This window comes from Sminthopsis crassicaudata, chromosome 6, assembly GCF_048593235.1.
Source record: "Sminthopsis crassicaudata isolate SCR6 chromosome 6, ASM4859323v1, whole genome shotgun sequence".
Lineage (NCBI taxonomy): Eukaryota > Metazoa > Chordata > Mammalia > Dasyuromorphia > Dasyuridae > Sminthopsis > Sminthopsis crassicaudata.
The window spans coordinates 3,365,384-3,387,005 of record NC_133622.1 but is presented as its reverse complement, the minus strand read 5'-3'; the positions used below and the strand labels follow the sequence as shown (position 1 = coordinate 3,387,005).

Below are 21,622 nucleotides of genomic sequence, written 5' to 3'. Positions count from 1 at the left end.
CCCAGCTCTCCATGCAGCTGCTGCCTGGCCTGGCCTGGACTCTGCTGGCCATCCTCAGCGAGGGCTGCACGCTCACCCACGGCTTACATCGAGGAGGGAAGCGTCTGATGCTGCTTGATCCAGAGGAGCCCCTCAGACCTGAGGAGGCAAGGCGCAAATGACCCTCGAACCTTGCCCGGGGCACAGCAGGGTCCCACTGGGAGAACAGCTTAAACTATCTTTGCACTGAAGGCCGCTACACAAGCCACTGGGAGCCAGACCGGACCAGAAGAGCTCAGGACTCCTGGAATCCGATGCAGAGACTTTTATTCCACTGAGCCACATCTTACCAAGAAGAATATCCCTTATCAAAAAGTGCAGAAAGCAGGACAATGTGAAAAAAAACTTTAAATGTATCGTGTTCTTTTTCAAAAGCAAGTTGCTTATCAGCGACATCAGACTCATCTCTGATGGCCCCTTATGGACTTAAATAATCACAAATTAACACCTGTATTGTATTTTCTTATTTTAAATCAAACTTTAGTTGAGCTCGAATCACACTGAGAAGTTCCACTGGCCTAGAGTTTATTGTCATAAAAAAGATTCTCAGTTTCATATGTAAACTTTTTCTGTTTTACTTTGTCTATAGAAATATGCCTTTCATCCGTATTAAGGTAAAAAGAGCTTTTTTAAAGAAAAAAGCGTTCATTTTGTTGCTTCTTATTCTCTTAAAATCCTCATTACTTTTTGTTAATTATTAAGCATTCATATGTGACTTACACATATTAGCAATGATGGCAGCATTTAAATTCAGGTGTTCTTAATTCTAAGACCTCACCTCTAAATCTGAGCCACAAAAACTGAGGGAATCATAAATTGAGCGCCAAGAAAAGACATTTGAGGTCGCCTAGTCCGGCTCGTGCATTCTACAGAAAAGAAAACGGAGAGCCTGGGGTGGGCAGTGACTTTGCCGATGCCAAGTTCTGAGTAAAAGGGTAGGGAATGGAACCCCTCGCTCCAGCTTTGAGTCCAGCAGGCCTGGCATTAGCTTCCACCAGCCCTAAGAGAGCCCTCTACGCTCTCTCCGCACAGAGCACGATGATACCCACAGGAACGACTGACTCCCTGTTATGCTGACAGCGTTTCAACGTGTGTTCTGTTGCTCTTTTTCAGGAGAGAGGGAAGCCAGAGGAATCCAGGTAAGCAGAAGCGTTGCCAGTGAGGAGCAGACGCCCTTCCACTTGGCAACAGGGATAGGAGGCTAAACGCCCATTGCCCAGCTTTGGGGGAATTCTGTTTGCTAGGTCTACATAACTTGGGCAGAGGGGAAAGAAAGCACAGGACCTGGAGTTCCATAACAGGCTCTGAATCTTAGCTGTCACTGATGTTTACTCTTCTATGAGCAGCAGCAAGTTACTGATTCCTGTCTGAGCCTCAGTTTCCCCATCTGTAAGTTGGAGATAATGATCTTCAAACTGCCTGCTTTGATTCATTTACATAAAGTAGATCAAGCAGATTATCATGTGGAGATACAATGACAAGTGAGTCCCTATCCCCAAGCAGCTTACATTCTCCTGAGGGAAACAATATGCCTAAAGATAAGTAAAATCTCATACACACACACACACACACACACACATGTTAAGAAAAGACAGTTCCTTGGGGTTGGGAGAGAATACCTGCCACTTCACAGAGCTCTTTTGAGGGAACTGCTTTGAAAATCTTAAGGTCCTTGTATTTGTCTATTATAAAATGTAGACACAATTAGATTGACACTGCTCCCATTCATACTATTTGCCATTTCTTTTCTTTTTTTCCCCTAGAATCCTTTGCCACCTCCTCGGTAAGACTCTCAAAATATGTTTGTTGTTTCATGAAAACATTTCTCCTTCTCTTGATAATTCAGGTTTTAGAGGTTACAGAGTTAGGCTTAGTTAAGATCCTATAACTAAAATTTTGACTAAGGAAATCGGCCCAGGGAGATGGAAGCTCTTCAGAAATGGAATTCTGACAGCATCCAGGGAACCGATTCTGATAAGGAATAAAAGGGGCAGTTGTCTAAAGAGACAAATATGGAAGCCAGGAAACTCACCAACCAGATTATGATAGGAGAAGGCGTGTTAACAGGACAGAAGCAAGAGTAGATAAAAGAGGAAGGATACAATAGTATGGCCTTGTAGGAAGAATCAGAACCAAAAGAATTGTGTTTAATGCAATCACCAACCACGATTCCAAAGAACCGATAAGGAAGCATTCTACTCATCTCTTGACACAGAGCTGATGGGTTCAAATTGCAGAATGGGACAGAGATTTTTTAACGTAACATATATGGAAATTTTGCTACAAGGTTCTTTTCTTTTTTTTTAGTGAAGTAATTGAAAACAATGGGAGAAGGAAGGAAGGAAAGAGAGAAAGAGAAGAAAAGAAGGGGGAAGGAAAGGAAGAAGGAGAGAGGGAAGAAGAAAGAAGGAAAGAAGGAAGGAAGGAAGGAAGGAAGGAAGGCAGGAAGGCAGGGAAGGAGGAAGGGAGGGAGGGAGGGAGGGAGGGAGGGAGGGAGGGAGGGAGGAAAGATACTTTTACTGAAGCATTTTTACATATACAGAAGGAAATAGATTGGAAGAAAAGTTAGACAAGCTAAACACCCTTGAAAGTCATATGTTGAATTGATTATATTCTTAAAAGGGAAAGCAAGCTGTACATAATAGAGATTTACAATTCCATGGACAATATGCTTTTTCTGTTATATTTGGCATGGTTTCGCTCACCTTAGATTTTAAAAAAAAAATAAAAGAAAGAATAAGGTCATAAGAATGAGCCTGAGATTTTCAAAGAAAGCTAATAACAGCAACAAGACAAAGGGGATGTGGAATGAACTTTCACTGGAGAGGGTGGAAGAAAGAAGACCATAAATCTCCAAAGTCCATAATCCTCTTGACATTTCTTCATATGGCTGTGGAAGGGCAACTGATTTTAGAATGCTGGTCTAGAGTCTCATTTCCTATCTTGTAAGAGCTATTTCTTTAAAAATCTTGCAATCTTCCAAATTAATTTTGTTTTGTTTCTCTATAATAACAGGCCTCCAAACACCCTTCCAAAGAAATATCGACCCCTTCCTCCTGAACCAGAAAAGAGTCGAGTCATGCTAAACCAAAGAAATGATTTTCTAAAAGATGACAGGATCCCCAGGTAAGCGTTTTGATCTGTACACACCACAGACAATGGTCATTATTGTCTTCTACCTTAAGTTTCAGTTCAACACGTCTTTACAAGAATTAAGTGACCACTAGAAAAATAATCTTAGGAAAATGTCAACCTAATTCCTTTCCAAAAGTAAAGTTTCTGTTAAAAAAAATACCAAGAAGCATTAATAATAAATACCTAACTAAGAACACTAATTAACACTTAACTTCCCTGGGCTTTAGTTTCCTCCTTTGTAAAATGAGGTGATTGAACTAGAAGATTCAATCCAAAAGACTTCCTTAAACCACAGTGCAAGGCACTGTGCCCCACATTGAAAACAGTGATTCATACTCTTGTTTGTGTGTTCTCTGAAGTCCTTCCAAACTCTCTGTGATTCCTATTCACATTTAAATAACTACAATTTACAAAGTAATTTCCTATGAGGTGACCAGGTCAAAGATTATTATTCCCACTTGTCAGATGAGGGTGTTGAGTGATTTGCCCACAGTAAAAAAAAAAAAAAAAAAGAACCAGAATTCACACCCAGATTTCTTGAAAATCCCCTGCTTTGTTCTTGATATCCTATAGCCATCCAAGAAAGACACATGATCACAGTTTATTTAACTGGTTCCCTTGATTCGGGAAGCTGCATCCACAGACTAGAAGGAATTTGTTTTAGGTTCAGCAGACTTTCTAAATTCCCAATCACTAAATCTCAGTAAGTGAAAACATCACGGGAAAACACATTTGTCAAAACTGTTATTGCTTCTTTGACAAAGAGATATTGAAAATTCAGACCTCTAATATTAAGTGTCCACGATAGATCGTTTTTCTCATCACTCAAAGAATATTTGTTACCCTGCTGTGGTCAAAAAAAATTCAATGAGTCCAAATAGCAGCATCTCCCCAAGAGACTTAGAAAAAAGGTTTTTAATGAATTTCTTTAGGGTGTAGGAATAGCTCCCTTTCTGCTGTTTCGCCACAGAATATATCTCCGAAGCAATTTAGATTTCCTGGGCCAGCATGACTTGTGGTGACAGGAGCTTTGGATTTGAACCAGAAAGCCTGAGCCCATCCTCAGGATGCCTCTTAGTGGCTTAAATGGAGGCAGTCTTTGACTCTCTCTAGGATTCAGTTTCTAAACCTGCTTTTAAAAAAAGATTTAGAGTAGATGAACTTTAAAAATTCCCTTTCATTCTGTATTTCCATGTTCTAAACTTTAAAAATGTTCTACAGCTTCGTTCATCCCTTTTTGGAGGGGAGAGGCTGGCAAAGTAGATGAAGTACCAGGCCTGGCATCAGAGTCAGAAAGACTCATCTTCCTCATTTTCAAATCTGGTCTCAGCAAGTCACCCTGTCTGCCTCAGTTTCCCCATCTAAAAAATGAGGTTAAACTTCTATGTTAGCTTTGCCTAGAAAATCCCAATTGGAGTCACAAAGAATCAGGTACAACACAAGAAGAAATCTTTCCTGTCTGGAGAGTAGAAATACCCTTCCTGGAGCCAGCAATTCAAATCAAGGGTTCATCACTTTAGGTTCCCATGTGAAGGCAGCATTGAGGAGGTAGAGGACATGGTCCTGCCATTTACTCACTCTAAAATCTTAAGCAGGATCCTCTCAAAACCTGTTTCTTTATTTGTAAAGTTAAAGGGTCAGCCTAAATGTTCCCCTGAGGGTCCTCTCAAAACTAGCCCTAAATCCTGTGACGCTTTTGATTGTGAACAAATTACTTTTCTGATTTCCAGAATTATAATACCTGTACAACCTATCTCACGGGTTTATTATGAGGATCCAATGAACAAATGAATGTGAAAATAAGGTGTAACCTGAGATGCTAAATAATAGTTATTTTGGAACGAATATAAATCTCAGCACCAGAAACTGCTTCAAGGGGGGCAGCTAAGGGGCGCAGTGGATAGAGCACCAGCCCTGAAATCAAGAGGACCTGAGTTCAAATCTGGTCTCAGACACTGAACACTTCCTAGCTGTGTGACCCTGGACAAGTCACTTAACCCCAGCCTCAGAATTAAAAAAAAAAAAAAGAAAGAAAGAAAGAAAAAGAAAACTGCTTCAAATCTTGGCTCTATCTCTTACTTGCTATGTGACTCTGGGGGAGTCATTTAATCTCCCTAGTCTTCAGTCTTCTTCATATCTTTAAGATGTAGCTACTTTAATGGATCTGGGGCCCCTTCCATTTGGGAGTTCCCTCCTAATGATGCAGGCTGCCATTAACAACAACAAGAAGAATTCTAACATTGAAATAGAGCTTTAATGGTTATGAAGTACTTTGTACATATTTCTTCATTCAATCCTTACAACCTCCCTGATTAATAGGACGACTGCCATCCCCACCTTAGAAATGAAGAGACAGATTGAGCAAGATTAAGCAACTCGTCATCCTAGAACTCATCAGTGTCTGAGACAGACATCACACTCCAAATCCAACCGTGCTGCCCATTCCTTCACACATCCATGACTCCCATAAGTTCACAACAGTGAGTTCACCCAACTTGCACTCGAGCTCTTGATGTCCCAGTGCCAGTGCCCACTCGTCATCTTGTCTGGTCAAGGGCATCCTTTTATCACGTCTTTGTAATTCCTTATTTAAAGTATTACAGGTGGCTCATTAAAATGAGCGTCATAGTAAAAAAAAAATCACTATAAAGTAACAAATCTCACCCAACATTTATGTAACATGTTAAACTTTGCAAAGAGCTATATAGATATATCAATATGGATATAGATATTTGACCCTCTCATGATACATTACACCACCAATTATAACAATGCGTCTCGCAGTGTTGCAGAAAGGAAAGCTGCTTTGTACAATTTAACTGACTACAGAACCATGAGCTACCACTATGAGATGGGTCCCTTCTAAGAACAGAGAGAATCGGCGAAGTTCATTGTTCTCCCCAACTGTAATTATTCTCTGGCTTGGGAGTAGCACCGTGGGAGCCATTGGCTTCATTTCGGGGGTTTGGCTGTTTAGGTGATGTGGATTTAACAGAGAGAAGGATGAGCTGGAATCAAAGATTATAAAAGCAGCTCCATGACTGATGGGGGGAGGGGGGAATGACATATGACCCTAACCTCTTGAACCTCAATTTCCTGATCATTAAAATGGGAATATTCCAACCACCTCAGAGTGCTCAGAAGGATTCAACATGCGCGGGCTTTCTAATCGATGAAGGGATCACACGCTGGCCCTACATTTTGATGACGGTGGCTGAGAAAAAAGGCAGGTCCTGGTCCCTCATTAACAGGCCTGCCGGGTGCTAAATGCAGATCACAGAGGATCAAAAGGCGGCTGGGAGCCGCTCCCCGGGCAGCGTCTTTGATCTCAGCTCCCAAGCCCACGCAGGCCTTCCAGTCTGGGCTGCCTTCACTTGAGCCGCCCCCTCCTGGGGGGGGGGGGGGATGCAGGGGGTCCTGGATTGGGGGAGAGGGAGAAGTCCCAAGCTGGGGAAACCCTCATCCAGGGACGGCTGGTTTGCAGAGCCAGCTGTAAGACAACATGCCCTGGATGTGATCAGGCTCCCAAGACTGGCCCCTGAAGGGCCTTTCAAGCCAGCCAACCCAGCCCTCCGCTTCTGGGGACGGTGGAATTGAGCCCGGAGTTTAGCCGGATAGCACAGCTCTAGCAGAACCAGAACCGGATCCAAGTCCAAACAACCTGGGGCTGCCCCGCTCCTCCAATGGAAGGAGTCAGGGAGCAGGAAGGGCCCCAGGGACCATGGAGAGCAGCCTTGCGCTGCTAGGAGCGGCCAGGGGGCCGGGGCTGGCCAAAGGCCACCAAGCGGGAGGAGGCCGAGCTTGGACGGGGCGCTCTTTGCCCAGCCCTCCTGCAGGACGGGTCTTAGGATCACTTTACCAAGACTCGCAGGGTCCCTTCTTGACGCTGTGCTTACTGTAAGGGATCCGTTAATCCTCTGCACAAGCGAGGCCCTGGGCCGCTAGAGGCCAACAGTGAGCAGTTCCCAATTTACGGAGAGGGACAGTACAAAACCGACTAAATCCCAGAGAGACCTAGAATGAACCCAAAGGAAATAAAGACTGGGGGGATCTAGAGGGCCCGGCTTTTGTCGGAAGGAGAGCTGGGACAAGCACTGGGGGACCTGCCCCAGCAGGCGCCAGGGAGAGCCCGGGCAAAGGGGCTGAGGGGGAAACGGGATGGGGAGGACGCCAGAGGGACGGCCCACTCAGCGCCCGCTTCTGCTCTGTTCCGACCCAATTACAGCCGAGGCCACATCCTGTGACCAGCAGAACTATCTGGAGAGTCAAGAGGGTCCTTAAAAGTCCCCTAGGTCTCCAGGACTCACATTGTTGTCCTCCGCTTAACCTGGGGACAGGTTCCTGAGGGAAGGAGGAAGGGAGACAGGGAGATGAGAGAAGGAGGGAGGGAAAAAGGGAGAGAGGAAGGAAGGGAAAGAGGGAGGGAGGGAGGGAGGGGGAAAGGAAGAGAGGGAAGGAGGGAGGAAGGAAGGGAAAGAGGGAGGGAGGGAGGGGGAAAGGGAGAGAGGGAGGGAGGGAGGAAGGAAGGGAAAGAGGGAGGGAGGGAGGGGGAAAGGGAGAGAGGGAGGGAGGGAGCAAGGAAGGGAAAGAGAGAAGGAGGGAGGAAGAGAAAGAGAGAGGGAGAAAGGGAGGGAGGAAAGGAGAGAAGGAGAGAGAGGGAGGGAGGGAGGGAAGGAAAGAAGGGAAGGAGGAGGGAGGGAAGGAAAGAAAGAAAGAAGAAAGGAGGGAGGGAAGGAAATAAAGTAGGAAGGAAGAAGGGAGGGAGGAGGGAGGGAAAGAAAGAAGGAAGGAAGAAGGGAGGGAGGAGGGAAGGAAAGAAATAAAATAGGAAGGAAGAAGGAAGGGAGGGAGGAGGGAGGGAAAGAAAGAAGGAAGGAGGGAGGGAGGAGGGAGGGAAGGAAAAGAAGGAAGGAAGGAAGGAAAGGAGAGAGGGAGGGAAGGGAAGGGAAAGGAAGGGAAAGGGAAGGGAAGAAAGAGGAAAGGAAAAGGAAGGAAAGGGAGGGAGGGAAGGAAGGAAGGGAAGACATGAAACTGGAGCTTTTCTAGCTTATTCTAAACAAAGCCTTTTCATGGGCAGTCTTGACTTTTACTCTAGCTCAGACACCACAGTTCCCTTCGCCGTCCCACTCCCCTGGGCCGAGCTTCATGCTGCCTGCCTGAGCAGCCACAGCCCATGGGTCTTTACACGCACAGCAGCCCCCAGGGATCCTCTCTAGAGAAAACAGAGTAGCTTGAAGGCCATAGGAACCCTCAGGATCTCTGTTTAGGGTCTGATTTCCATCAATGGCAGTCCTCCCGGCCTCCAGCCTTGACCTCCTGCTGGGAGAACGGTGCTTTTCTGGGGTGGGGGTGCGGGGTTCGACATCGAGGGTGGGAGGGGAAGGAGGATGGAGTTGAAAGCTAAATTTCATTGGCTTTAAAGTCACCCACTCCCACTTCCGTTGGGAGATCTTCCCGAGCACCCCTCTGACACTGGAGGCAGAAGAGGTCAGACTGAACTTTGGCCCCTGCGCTGGCCCTTCTGGATCCACAGCCTTTGAAACGTCACCTTCCTCATGCTTCAGTTTGCTGTGCTCATCCCTTTCCCTCCCCCAAATCCACTGGATCCAGAAACTCTGTCTTGAATTTTTTTCTCTTCCCTCCCTCTTCTTCCTCACCTTTTCCACCTCTGTCTTTGTCTCTGTCTTTGTGTCTTTGTTTCTCCATCTCTGTATCTCTCCCTCCTTCTTTCTCCTCTTTCTCTCCCTCCCCTCTCCCCTCTTTCCCTTCCTGCCCCTCTCCCTCCCTCCCTCTGTTTTTCTCTCTGCCTTTCTGTTTCTCTCTCTCTCTGTGTCTGTGTCTCTCTCTCAAGAGAGAAGGAGCCAGAGGAAGGGAGGGAGGAGACAAAGAGAAATGGAAACAAGACAAACAGAGAGGGACAGACACACACAGAAGGGTGACCCCACTGGCTCCAGCATGGGACGGGCGTTCAGGAAGCGAAGAATACTCTCTCCCTATGACACTTAGTTACCTGTGTTCCCAAATTTGCTCTCTAAGCTCAGGCTCTAAAGGTAGATGTCAGCACTTAAGAAAACCTTAGTTCTAGAAATGGGACTGATGGGGAAACTGAGGCTTGCCCAGGGATCCAAAACTAGAAGGTAACAGAGACGGAACAAGTACCCAGTTCTTCTGACTGAACCTGATGAGCTTTTTCTCTTGGATGGCTGGCAGCTAACATTTCATCATTCCCACTCTGCCCAGTCTGACAGTTTCATTTTGAAAACTATTTACACTTCCCTAAAGTGAATAACTAGGAGCTCTAAAACCATGGTGACAGGAGTGGGCACGATTTTTCTAATGAAGTTGGACGTGGTGAACAAAATGTCAGAAGGAAAGATGAAGGTATTAAAATGCTCCCAAACGAATGAACTTGGACATCTTATATTTCTCATGATTAATTTCATTTCTGTCACCACCTTTTATAGCAGATCATAACTTTTTTCTCCAAGAAAATTATGGGAAAAATAACCTGGCTTTACTTATATAGCACCTATAAATTTCTCCCCAGACCAAGGGCTATTAATTTGGCAATGAAAATGTAATCAAAGTTTTTAAGGACTTGGAATAATTTTGGCTTGATTATTATGAAATATTTTATGTAACCATATATTTCTTTCTCTTCCAGACAGATCAGTTTGAAGGATTTAAACGATGTAAGTAGAGCTCTCCTTCCGTACTATTAAAAATTGGTAAAGGGGAACAAATTCTCTAGTAGGAAAGCACATGCTTTTACAGTACTTGAGGTATCTATAACTGAACTGATTTAAAGGGACTGTACCGTTACACAATGGAGACCCTTTCAAGTATAGAGTATATATCGTTCAGTGTCACAGAACTTTCGGCAAGAGACACGTACATTTGGACGATATTATTTAGTATAGCACAAAACCCAGTGTCAGTCAGGGATTGTACCATCTGCTGAGGTTTGCTACAGAGGCAGTGTGTTTTAATGGAAAGAGCCCTAGCCTTGAAGTTGGGTGCTAGGGGTGCAGTGTGTGGATTACATGACGTGAGTGAGACAAGTCACTTAAACCTCCCGCGTCCTCACTTACCTCCACTAAAAGTGAAGGGGTTGCATCCAAACATCTCCAGAGCTGTCCATCTCAACATTTTCTAATTCCATTAAATGAGGCACTTAATAGAGATACCTTTAAGGAGGTTTTCTGGGAAAGGTGATTTTCCTGTATGACAATGAGAGCCAAGAGTTTTAGTTATAATGTCTATCTTGCGTAAAACTACAGTTAAGTTTCTTTTTCTGTACATTAGCACTTTCGTTTGTTAATTATCCCCAATATCTTGCACATATATAGTAAAATAATTGTGCGTTGTTTCCCTCCTGAGAATGTGAACCCCTCAAGGCAGAGACTGCCTCTTGCTTCTCTTTGTACTTTTTTGCACTTAGCACAATATCTGGTACATTGTAGGCACTTAATAAACACTTACTAACTGATAGAAATTATAAGTTAAAAAAAAAAGAGGGGAGCCATGATCTCAGGAGCACTTAACATATCATTGATTTTCTCTGCACTAATTCAACTGCTCATTTTTGTAACACCTCCATCCCCTTTTCTCCCAAGTCTTGACTCCATCTTTTTTGCAGAGCCTACAAAGAGTATTTCACCGTTGCACTTGAGCTCATTCTCTGATCTTTTCAATATGTCATGAATATCAGTACAGCAGTGGGACTGTCCATCACTCATTCTTACAAGCCAGCCCCAAACCATCTCTTTTCCCAATCATGTATAAACTTGGCTATGTCTTTTATTTTACCCCTCACACATAAATAACCATTCAAACTAGACCAAAGCCTATTTAGGTCCACCATTTATGTTTCTTTTGCTCCTTGCATTTTGATTGTTCTTAGATTATGGTACTCATGATTTACAACCATAGAGAATCATTTAGGAAGATATTTCCATTGAAAAGATAAGCTTTTGTAATAGCCAACAGGTTGCCATCATTGAAAGGACTGTACATAAAGGATTTCTTAACCCCATTCCGTTTGGAAATCATTTTAACAATCTGCAAAGCCAGCCCAAGATACATTAATGTAGTAATATTCTAATAGGCTGTTGATTAATTCAATGTGTTTTTTAATCCATTTTATTTTTCCATAGTAGATAACTAGAATTATTTTTCTTGAATGATAATAGATTTCACTGATTCTACTCCCAAAACTATCTTGAGCTCTGACTAATAAGATTTTGCCTTATTTTGAGGCTTCCACCTCCTGTTCTTCCCATCATCACTTGGACCAACCCTCCCCACAGCCTTCCTCTGGCTCCTCCCATCAGTGATAATGGGCAGGTCAAGAGTGAGAAGCACAGATAGCCTCTGGAACCACTCTGAGATCAGAGAACTTGTACCTTATCTGGTTTCCTTCATATTTCTTGGTAATCTCCACACCACAAACAGGTTTCTCCCTCCAAAGTTGTGCTATCTTATCCTTTCTTGCTATCCTTTATGTGCCTTGAGAACAGAAACTGTTTTGTTTTCTTATATTAGTATCCTCAGCACTTAATTTAGTACTTAACATATAGTAAATGCATAATAAATACTCTTATCATTGAATAACTACTGCAGTGTTCCCAGGACTTAATGAAATCGTCATAATGTTCATTCTAGACAGGAGCCTCTGGAGAATTTCTCTTACAAGAGAAAATATATCTTCTCCTTGGACTTTGAACAGGACTTTTTTAAATTCAATATGTATCTTTGTAATAACTGACTACAAATATAAATAAACATAGACCTTAGAAAACACTTAAATGAGCATAATGATCTGTCTTTAAAAAGTCTTTGGTTATAAGCTTTGGATCCAGAAAAAAAAAATTGAGAAAATTCACCTCTTTCCCTCCTTATAGATGTGGGAAGATATGACTGTAAAATATTGCACATCCTGTCATACATAACTGGTGCTAGGAAGACCCCATTTTATAGTTGAGGAAACTATAAAAAAGAGTTTAAGTGACTTGCACATGGCCAAATGGTTAGTTTGTATCTAAGACTAGATTTTATGATATAATTAAGAAGAAAAATCATGATGAATATAAATGAATCTGGGAAGATCTTCCTGATCCATGGTATGGAAAAAAACCCAGAAGGATAGAGTATGTAATAATTATGGACCATATGATGACAAGTGAATGATAATAATTCAACAAAAACTATGATGAATCCTTAGAAGGAAGCTCTTTACCTCTGTTGGAATCAATTAAATGTTCAAAGTTAATAAGCAAGTTTGGTTGTTTATATTGGTGTTAAATGTTATTTCGGATAAAGCAATAATTTTTAAATTATGTGGCTAGATTTACAGCCTAAAAGCTTTAAAGCCACTTAGCCCAGCCTCCTCATTTTAGAGGCGAGAAAACTGAAGCCAAAGAAAGAGAAATTACTTGCCCAAAGTCACACAGAGGATAAATACAATATCCAGTCCATAGCATTTATTAAGTGCCTACTGTGTACTCTGTGCCAGACACTGTGCTAAGCTCTAGGGATGCGAAAAGAAGCAAGAGACAGTCCCTAACCCAAAGGTGTCTACAATTTGATGGCAGAGACATCAAGCCAACAGATATACACAAACACAAGGTGGAAGGCAATAGGATTAGGAAGATTTGGGGAAAGGCTTCCTGTAGGAAGTGGGATTTTAGTTGAGACTTAAAAGGAGCTAGGTGATATTAGGCAGAAATGAGGTAAAAAAGCATTCCCTCCTGGAGGAGACAAAAAGGCCAGAGCCAAGAGATAACGTATCTCTTTCACAGAATGGCAAGGAGATCCCCATCCCTGGAACTAAGAGCATCCATTGGAGAGTCAAGTATAAGACTAGCAAGGTAGAAGCAAGGGAGCTGATGGCCTTTGATCCTGGAGACAATAGGGAGCTACTGAAGTTTAATGAGGGATGGGAGGGAAGGGCTGACAATCAATCTTGCCCATTGCTGCCTGAATGGAGGGTGGATTGAAATGGATAGAAAGGTAAGGCAGACAGCTAACATCAGGCTGCTGCAATAATCCAAGTATGAAGTGATATAGGTCTGCCCAGTCACTGTACTAGAGGAGAAAGAGGGGTATTAAAGAGATGTGACAAAGGTGGCAGGCGCTTATGGGGCAAAGGGGGTGAAATGATGAGAAACAGTGACAAGTGGAAGATGCGATCCATGTGGGGTGTCTGAGGAACTGGGGGAGTGGGACCACCTCTATCTTATATGAAAGATACCGAGGGAACATTGAGGGGAAAAGAAAAGGAGTTCAGCTTTGGCCTGAGCTTCAGGTGTCTGAAAAGATGCAGGTGAGAGGTGGAGGTCAGCAGGGAGCTTGGGACAGGATGGGTAGATGTAAAAATCATCAGCAGAGCAATGATAACTAAATCTATGGGATTTATACTTATATATAATGCATAATTTAATATATCTATACTTATATTTATATGTGTGTCTATACATATATGTATATATATTATACTTAGGCTACCAAGCAAAGCACTATAGAAGAAAAAGGGTAGAGAGGTCAGGGCCGGGCCCCATAGAACATTTCCAGTTAAAGAGAGAAACATTTCCAACAGGAAGATGGAGAAGAGGTCTGATAGATAGGAGGAGAACCAGGAGATTGGAAATCTTGAGAGAAGAGGGCACTGAGGAAGAGAGAATGATAAGCAGTATTGAAGACTGCGGGAAGATCAGGCAGGGGGACTGAGAAAAGCTTTTGGATCTGGCTATTGATGGCTCTGGAGAGAGCACTGGGCTGAAAGGATGAATAAAAACTGAATTGTAGGGAGAGGAGGGTGAGAGGGGAAAGAGTGACAGCATCGCTGTCGATGGCCCTCCTGAAAAGTTTGCCCACAAAGGCGAAAAGAGTTGGAATGAGACAGCATGGAGACTAAATTATTGGCCCATTATCATACAGCAAGAACAGAACATTTCCAACCATATCTTATTCACTGCTATCAGTTTTGTGCTCAACTTCAGTAAATATAAAATTAAGCTTTACTGATGACAAAGTATATCAAGCTCTTGAATCCAGTTGAAATTCCAATATTTAGAGCTGGAATTAATACATTAAAGCAGTGATATTAGAGCAAATATAAACAGAGCCATGAAATCATATATAAGGATTCCTACAGTTCACATATTGGCTGAGAAAATCACATATTAATATCAAATATTCCATCCTGAGGCAGAAAGGTAACAGTTCATAGAGTTCAAGGCTTGGTCTTAGAAAGATTTGTCTTCATGAGTTCAAATACAGCCTCAGACACTTATTAGCTATGTGGCTATTAGGCAAGTCATTTAACCCTGTTTTCCTCAGTTTCCTTCTCTGTAAAATGAACTGGAGAAGGAAATGGCAAATCACTGTTTGCTAAGAAAATACCAAATGGGTCACAGAGAGTGAGAAACAATTAAACAATTTTCCATTTTATTTTTATTTGTTCTGTTAAATATTTCCCATTTGAGAGAATCTGGCTCCGTGTCACTGAGAAAGATGTGTGTTTGACCTTTTACTTTAGAGTTCACCTTTCCAATCCCTTCATTCTATAGCCAAGGCCCAGAAAAATTAATGTCTCCCTTGATCACTTAGCTAATAATTAGCAGGGGTAGGATTGGAACACACTCAGCGCTCAAGCCAGCACCATTTCTGCTGAACTCTGCTGAGGTTCCCAGTTACTAAGGCTGGTATATGAAGATCAAAAACAGAGTCCAGATTTTCTGAAGCCAAGTCTACTGCTCTTTCTTCCATCAAAGAGTAAGGTCACATCAGAATTTTTGCGTTTCAATTATAGTATGAAACTTACTTCAGAGAGTGAAGTAAAATGTGAGGATTTTTCAAACATTCTTGACCTGACCTGCATTTTAAAATTGTTTTACCTTCATTCCTGTGGGGAGCTCCCAGCCTAAGGTTACAAATTCTATATGAAAGTACATATCAATTATAGAGCATTTAGAAACCCTAAGGTGCCCAATTAATGATTGTCAGAAAGGAGATACTAGGAATCAAAATGCCTAACCCACATTTTCCCCAAAGTAATCTTTCTTAAATGGGATAATTTACCCTGGTTATAAAAATATGTCTGAGTCAGTTTTGTCTAAGTTCTTTTATCTCTTATTGTATTTCATTTTATTATTTCTATTCTGAAATTGCAATTATTGAGTAATATTTCTAATATGGAAAATAGAAATATCCAATTTCTACTATTGGATCTTATGAAAAGTTCTATTTGTGAGTCATTCAGCATCATTGTTCTGATTCTCTACAGGTGTACCGAAGAGAGAAAGGTATGTTCATTATGTTATTTGAGTATATTTTCTTTTATTGCTATACTTGGATTATTTATTATTTTAATCATGGAAGATTAATTAAGTACTAAGAGTACAGAGAGAGACAGAGATTTCTTCAAAGGATTAAGTGTTCTTTAACACTAATACTAAGTAATTGGAGTAAGAAAGGTTGAAAATGCCATTATCTCTTCATTTTATTAAATTTTAGTCTTTTCAATTAACAAGTTTCTCTCTCTCCTACCTCCCGAATCTGGCCCTTCAAAACTCACACATGACCGTCACGGTGTCTTTGCATCCCACAATTTCAGTGTATCTATGTGATGTACAAAAAGAGCCGACAAATTCACCAGGGTCCCCACACTCACCCTCCGCCCTTTTGTTTCAGCTTCACATCAGTCTGGCTAGTCCCTTCCCACTTGTAAACCCATTATTGGCCACATCCAAATGTGTAACTACAGATCCTTGGGCTCTGGGGCCTCTTTCGTGGACTTCAGACACTTTCCAAACTATGGTTCCACCACACTTTGGATCATCACTGAGAGATGATGGTCCTTTTGTTGTCCGCTGCAGTGACAGTTGTGAAGAGGGGGAAAGGCTGGAAAACATGGGGGGGGTGAATATAGACACTGTGGAGAGACTGGACAAGCAGCTGGCTGAACTCCTAAGTCACAGGACAAAATCAGAAATCTGGGGCCCCTCGCTAAAGTGGACATCCAGCTAAGTTCCAAGGTGACAGAGGATAGCTGTCAGTGGCCACATTCCCTCCCAGTATCAGGGAAGGTCCCCCACTGCTAGGTTCCTACAATGAGTCTCCCTCCCACCCCTCACTTGCAATACACTATTAGGCTATCCCTCCTCTCTCCCTTCTAATCACATGAGAAGAACAGAGATCAGACTCATCAAATCACTGAATCTTAAAATTGAAAGACATCAAATGGTCTTTCTCTTCCAACTTTGACCTGTGAGAGGAAATAATCCCTTCTAAAACATCTCCAGGATAGGGAGGTGGCTCAGTGGCTAGAACACAAGACCCAAAGTCAGGAAAACCCGAGTTCAAATTGAACCACTTATTAGTTACATGACCCTGGGAACGGCACTTCACCCTGTTTGCCTTAAGTTTCCTCACCTGTAAAATGAGCTGGAGAAAAAAAAATGCAAATCCCTCCAGTATCTCTGCCAAGAAGACCCCAAATAAAATTGTGAAGAGCTGAAAGGATTAAAACCATTGAGCTATAACATCCCCAACAAGTAATCATCCTTCCTCTCCTTAAATACCTTCAGTGAGGGGGAACTCACCCACCTCCACAGCAGACCATTCAATTGTTGGATGGATTTAAGGGGAAAGGAGTTTCTCTCATACACCGAGGCAAAAGGCTGTCTCCCTGGAGACATCCTTCTTCTATTCTCAGAGACCAAACGAAATAATTCTAGCTCATCTGACATATGAAATCTCTTCAGACATTTGCCCTCCGAGCCTTCTCTTCTCCAACTTAAAGGCACAGACCTTTTTTTAAAGCTTAGAGACCACGGAGTTTAGGTTAGCGTCCTCCTTCCCTAGCAAAGTCAAATGTACATTTAGGGCCAAGAAGTTTAGGGAATACTTTTTAAAAGGAAAAAAAAAAACTTAAAGCCTCTAGGAGCATAAGGATGTCTGTCTATTGCCTACACTTTAAAATGTCAGGTCAAGGTGGGTTGCAGAATGGATGTTCTATGGTCTCCATAGACCTGCTAGAAGCCGGAGGCACTATTCCAAATGAGATAGGAATTTAATTTGGCCAAAGTTATAATATCTCTCATGTGCTCTTTATATTCACTCAATCATCTGTCTTTTGTGTTTTGGATGGAAATGTGTTTGTTTATGAAGTTCCAGAACATCCCAAGAAGCCTGTCCTGCCTTGCCAGAATCAACATAACCCAAAGGATCTCTCTGCTCCTGTTGCCAGGTAGGACTCTGGGAATTTCCCTCCTGGATTATGGCTTAGAGGCTCGTGACCATTTACATGTCTGATAATTGTATCAAATGCTTCATGAGAAGAAGTGAAAACAAAACCAAAACCAAAAAGAACTATAAACTAAATTGTGAAGGGAAAGGAGACCAAAAGCCTTATTGATGGCTGCCTCCAATCGGTCCCTAGAAAGTCATGAGAAACAGTTGTTATTAAAGTTAGTCTCAATGCACTTCCTTGTTATAATATAGATGATTCATAGAGGGCTTCTGAGAACTAGGAGTACTGAGAGAGACAGAGATTTCTTCAAAGGACTAAGTGTTCTTTAACACTATTACTAAGTAATTGGAGTAAGAAAGGTTGGAAATGCCATTAACTCTTCATTTTATTAAATTTTAGTCTTTTCAATTAACAAGCTTCTCTCTCTCCTACCTCCCCAAATCTGGCCCCCCAAAACTCACACATACACACTAAAAACAAAAAACAATACCCTTGTAACAAATATATGTAATCAAGCAAAACTAATTTCCATGTGGGTTGTATAAACAAATAGATATGCATATATATATATATATATATATATATATATATATATATATATATATATATATATATATATATATATATATATATATATATATATATATATATATATATATATATATATATATATATGTGTGTGTGTGTGTGTGTGTGTGTTCCCTTTCTGATTGGAAGTGAGTAGGATTCTCTATCTCTGGAATCTTCCTGGTTGGTTGTATTATCCATCTATGGGCTTAATTTCCCCAAAAAAATCTTTACGGGCCAGAGAAGGATTTTTGAGGCACAACAACGTTAGTGACAAGTGATAAGAAGCAGCACCATTAAGGTTTACTGACCAGAGGCAGTGTGCAGTCCATAGTCTTGGAGTCAGGAAGGTCCCTGTTCAAGTCTTGCCTCCCACACATCCTACTGGGTCCCTTGAGCAAATTATTTAACCCTTCGATGCCCCCAGCCACTCTCCTGGGCTCCAAGTTGCCTCCCTGCGTTAGTAGAAAGGGTCTCCTCATTCAGGGAGTTCCCTCCAACATGAAGTCACAGCTCCAGTCCTCCAGCCCTGTGCCCAAGATTTTCACAGCACTGTCTTCACAATCATCCTATAGGACAGAGAGTTTTAAGTAAGATTCCATTTTCACCTATGAGTAAAGGCAGCATGGAACAGTGATGGGGAAGGGCTTAGAGTAGGGATGTGTTCAAATCTTGCATCTGCCCCCTCCTCCCTAGCCTCAGGAGGACAGCTTAGCCTCTCTGGGCCTCCTAGGCCTCCTCCTCCAAAGTCCACCCTCCACCAAGTCATCCCCAGGCCTGCCTCCAACCCTACCAGCTGTGGGGCAGTTCTTCCCCTTTGGATTTCTCCCAGTATTGGGCTGGACAAGAGAATGTCTCTTGTGTCGCTCTCATGGTCCCTTAGGCTCCACTTAGTCTCTCCCTCAAGCCTCCTCAGAAGCAGAGCCTGCCCCATACCTGTCCCTGCATCTCCCTTGGGCTAAGGTCAAGGCTCAACACATGGTCACTGGTTTAATTATCCAATTAACTAATTGGGTAATTAATTGCTAAGACCACTGTCCCCAAGAAAACAGTATCAGATTTCCTTTAGCCAGTCAAACAGGAAAATCCAGCTTCACCCTGAAGAAAATGGCAGCCACATAGAACTCTACCAGATGGTTTCTTTCCCCCAAGTTTTCCATTATTGAGAAGGCCAGTTCTTTTAGAAACAAGACTAAAAAGATGGAAATACAGGTTGGCTTTGAAGCCTGGAGCAGGAGAAACAACGTGGGGCTTGGCCAAAGAGCCCTGACCTTGAACAGGGTCTCCGGGGCCTCCCCGTGACAAGTGACCCTATTGCTTCTCGTGTAAAAGGAGAATGAGAAGAAAGTGGCCTTGGGGAGTCCAAGAGCCCCAGAATTAACATGCACGGAGAGCAGACAAATAGAAAGCCCTTTAGTCAGGAAATAAATTGTGCGCTGTTGAGACATTTCAGTCAGGCCCGACTCTCTGGGACCTCCGTGGGGATTATCTTGGCAAAGATCCCTGAGTGGTTGGCCATTTCCTTCTCTGACCCATTTCACAGATGAGGAAACTGAGATAAACAGCCCGGGATCACACAGCTTGTAAGTGTCTGAGGCTGGATGTGAACTCAGAAGATGAATCTTCCTGACGCCAGGCCCAGCAGTTTATGAACTTGAAAGCTCTGTATAAATCTAAGCTACTGCTACACCATCACCTATTACTTGAAATCATTTTTTGCACTAACAATGTTCAGTCTTTCTCAAAGGACATTTCTCTCCCAGCAGTGTTCTGCATTCATCTAAGTTCCTTAAGAACAGAGACTATTTTATCTTTAGACTCATAGCAAAGTATATTGCACATAGTAGGTATTTAATAAATATTTGAATTTGGACATCAAGGGAAAAAAATTCAGAGAAATCCAATTTAAGGCGCTTACGCACCCGCTGCTTAACGGCATTCTGATCTTTTTTGTCGGCTCCTTCTGGGTCGTGAAATCCAACAGAGTCTGGCGTGGAAGGGAGAGATGTTATTAGGACCAGATTTTTGTGGTTGTATGAATGGCTAGCCTTTGAGTCTACAATGAGCACATTGTTACTGCGGGTCCCTCAGGAGGGTAATGAAAACCAGAAACTACTGTCTGCTCCCATCTTGGGTTTTCTTTAATTGAGCCAAAGAACTTCAGCCAACAAGAACCCCGTGATAGACCATGACATGTCAGTTTGATCTATGAGCTGCAGCAGGTCTCTGAGGGCCAGACACGGGATATCTGTCAGCGTGAAGATGATCTTGGGAGAGCAGTTATTTAAAAGTACGCACCATGCCGTCCCGTCTCATTTGGGTTTTGAACAGTGTTAGAATCGGTTTAAAGCCATGATGACTGTTACATGGCTCTTTTTCTCTTGGCATCCGTATCTATCCATCATTTTAACCCCCTTAGTGATCGTCCCTCCTCCCCCACCAGTGCCTAGCAGGGAGCTGTAACAAGTACTTGCTGAAGGGAAAAAAAGGAACTAGTAAAAGGAGAGCAGGGAGAAAAGAGCCCGGACGAGTTTGGTGGCCCTGGGGCTTCCAGCCTGGAGGTGTGCCCAGTACAAACTTCAGTAGAGTGAGAATCACTCTCCCTTCCCAAGGATTACACCGGCTCCATCACCCCTGAGCCATGCCAGGGCAGGTACAAGGGGGGGGGGCAGTCAGGGGGCGCTGCAGTGGGTAGTGCGCCCGCCCTCAGTCAGGAAGCCCGAGTTCGAAGCCAGTGGCGGACCACGCCAGGTGATCCTGGGCAAGTCACTCCGGAGCCGTTAAATGAGAGCTTCCTTCCCAGGGCACATATGGGAGGACGCATAGCGCGGTGCCGGGCACACAGTAGGTGCTTCATAAATGCGTGTCTCTTTCCATGGCAGAAGATAAAATGACTTGTCCAAGTTCACACAAGAGGTGGAGGAGGGAGGCAGGATTCAAGCCCACGTCTATGCCTTTGGAAGTAGCCTTTCCCATTATAAGTAGAGTACGGTGTGGGACGAGCTGGGAGGCGAAGGCCACTTCCAGCTTCCTTTCACTCCTCCTCCGGGGGACCTCCTCCACCCCTTCTTCAGTCATCCTCTTGGGTAGACCCTCCCAGATCCCCACTAGGATGGCCCCTTAGCATGGCCAAAGACCCCCCATCCCCGGGCCAAAGAGATAAGACTAAAAGACCTCTAAAGGGTATCAGCTGAGGACATCGGGGAAATCTGCCTTGGGCTGATAGTTTATATTCCTCTTTTTCTGAGACAGAAAGAACTTGCATGGAAGAAAAAGTATTTCACAATAATGACCGAGAAGATGTTTTCTTGGTGCGGCCCCGTGATTTCCTCACTTGGTATTTTATGCTTCCAGGGCAACGCTAACTTTACCCAATCTTTCTCTTAGTTCTCTGTGTATGGTGGCGGACCCAAGTTTCCAAGGCAAAGGTAAGATCACTTCCTGTAAGAACTGCCAAATGGGCAGGGGAAATTCACAACGCAAAGCCATGGGATGGAGCCTTGCCGCCGGGCTTTATTCTCCCTCCTTAGTCACTCTCTCTTCCAGCTCTCGGTTAGACAGCAGCCTACGGTGTACACCCCCTAGCAGCACTCCCATGAGGAAGGTCGTTCAGCATCAGTCTCCCCC

The 21,622-nt window shown here is 43.1% G+C and overlaps 1 protein-coding gene and 1 long non-coding RNA gene across 4 annotated transcripts in view; one reads left to right on the top strand and one right to left on the bottom strand.

Moving 5' to 3' along the window:
* Nucleotides 1–21,622, top strand: part of CLNK (cytokine dependent hematopoietic cell linker) — a 177,218-nt gene that overhangs the window by 123,349 nt on the left and 32,247 nt on the right. Inside the window, exons 10-16 of the mRNA XM_074274809.1 lie at nt 1,153–1,178; nt 1,803–1,822; nt 3,055–3,165; nt 9,839–9,866; nt 15,461–15,479; nt 17,347–17,425; nt 21,383–21,423. Of these exons, the coding sequence (XP_074130910.1) occupies nt 1,153–1,178; nt 1,803–1,822; nt 3,055–3,165; nt 9,839–9,866; nt 15,461–15,479; nt 17,347–17,425; nt 21,383–21,423 (324 nt within the window). The remainder of the gene's footprint in view (nt 1–1,152; nt 1,179–1,802; nt 1,823–3,054; nt 3,166–9,838; nt 9,867–15,460; nt 15,480–17,346; nt 17,426–21,382; nt 21,424–21,622) is intronic.
* LOC141546758 (uncharacterized) overlaps nt 1–21,622 on the bottom strand; it is a 146,914-nt gene that overhangs the window by 123,297 nt on the left and 1,995 nt on the right. For all 3 annotated transcript variants that reach the window (XR_012483413.1, XR_012483414.1, XR_012483412.1), the window contains exon 2: nt 10,266–10,394. This is a non-coding gene — a long non-coding RNA (uncharacterized LOC141546758). The remainder of the gene's footprint in view (nt 1–10,265; nt 10,395–21,622) is intronic.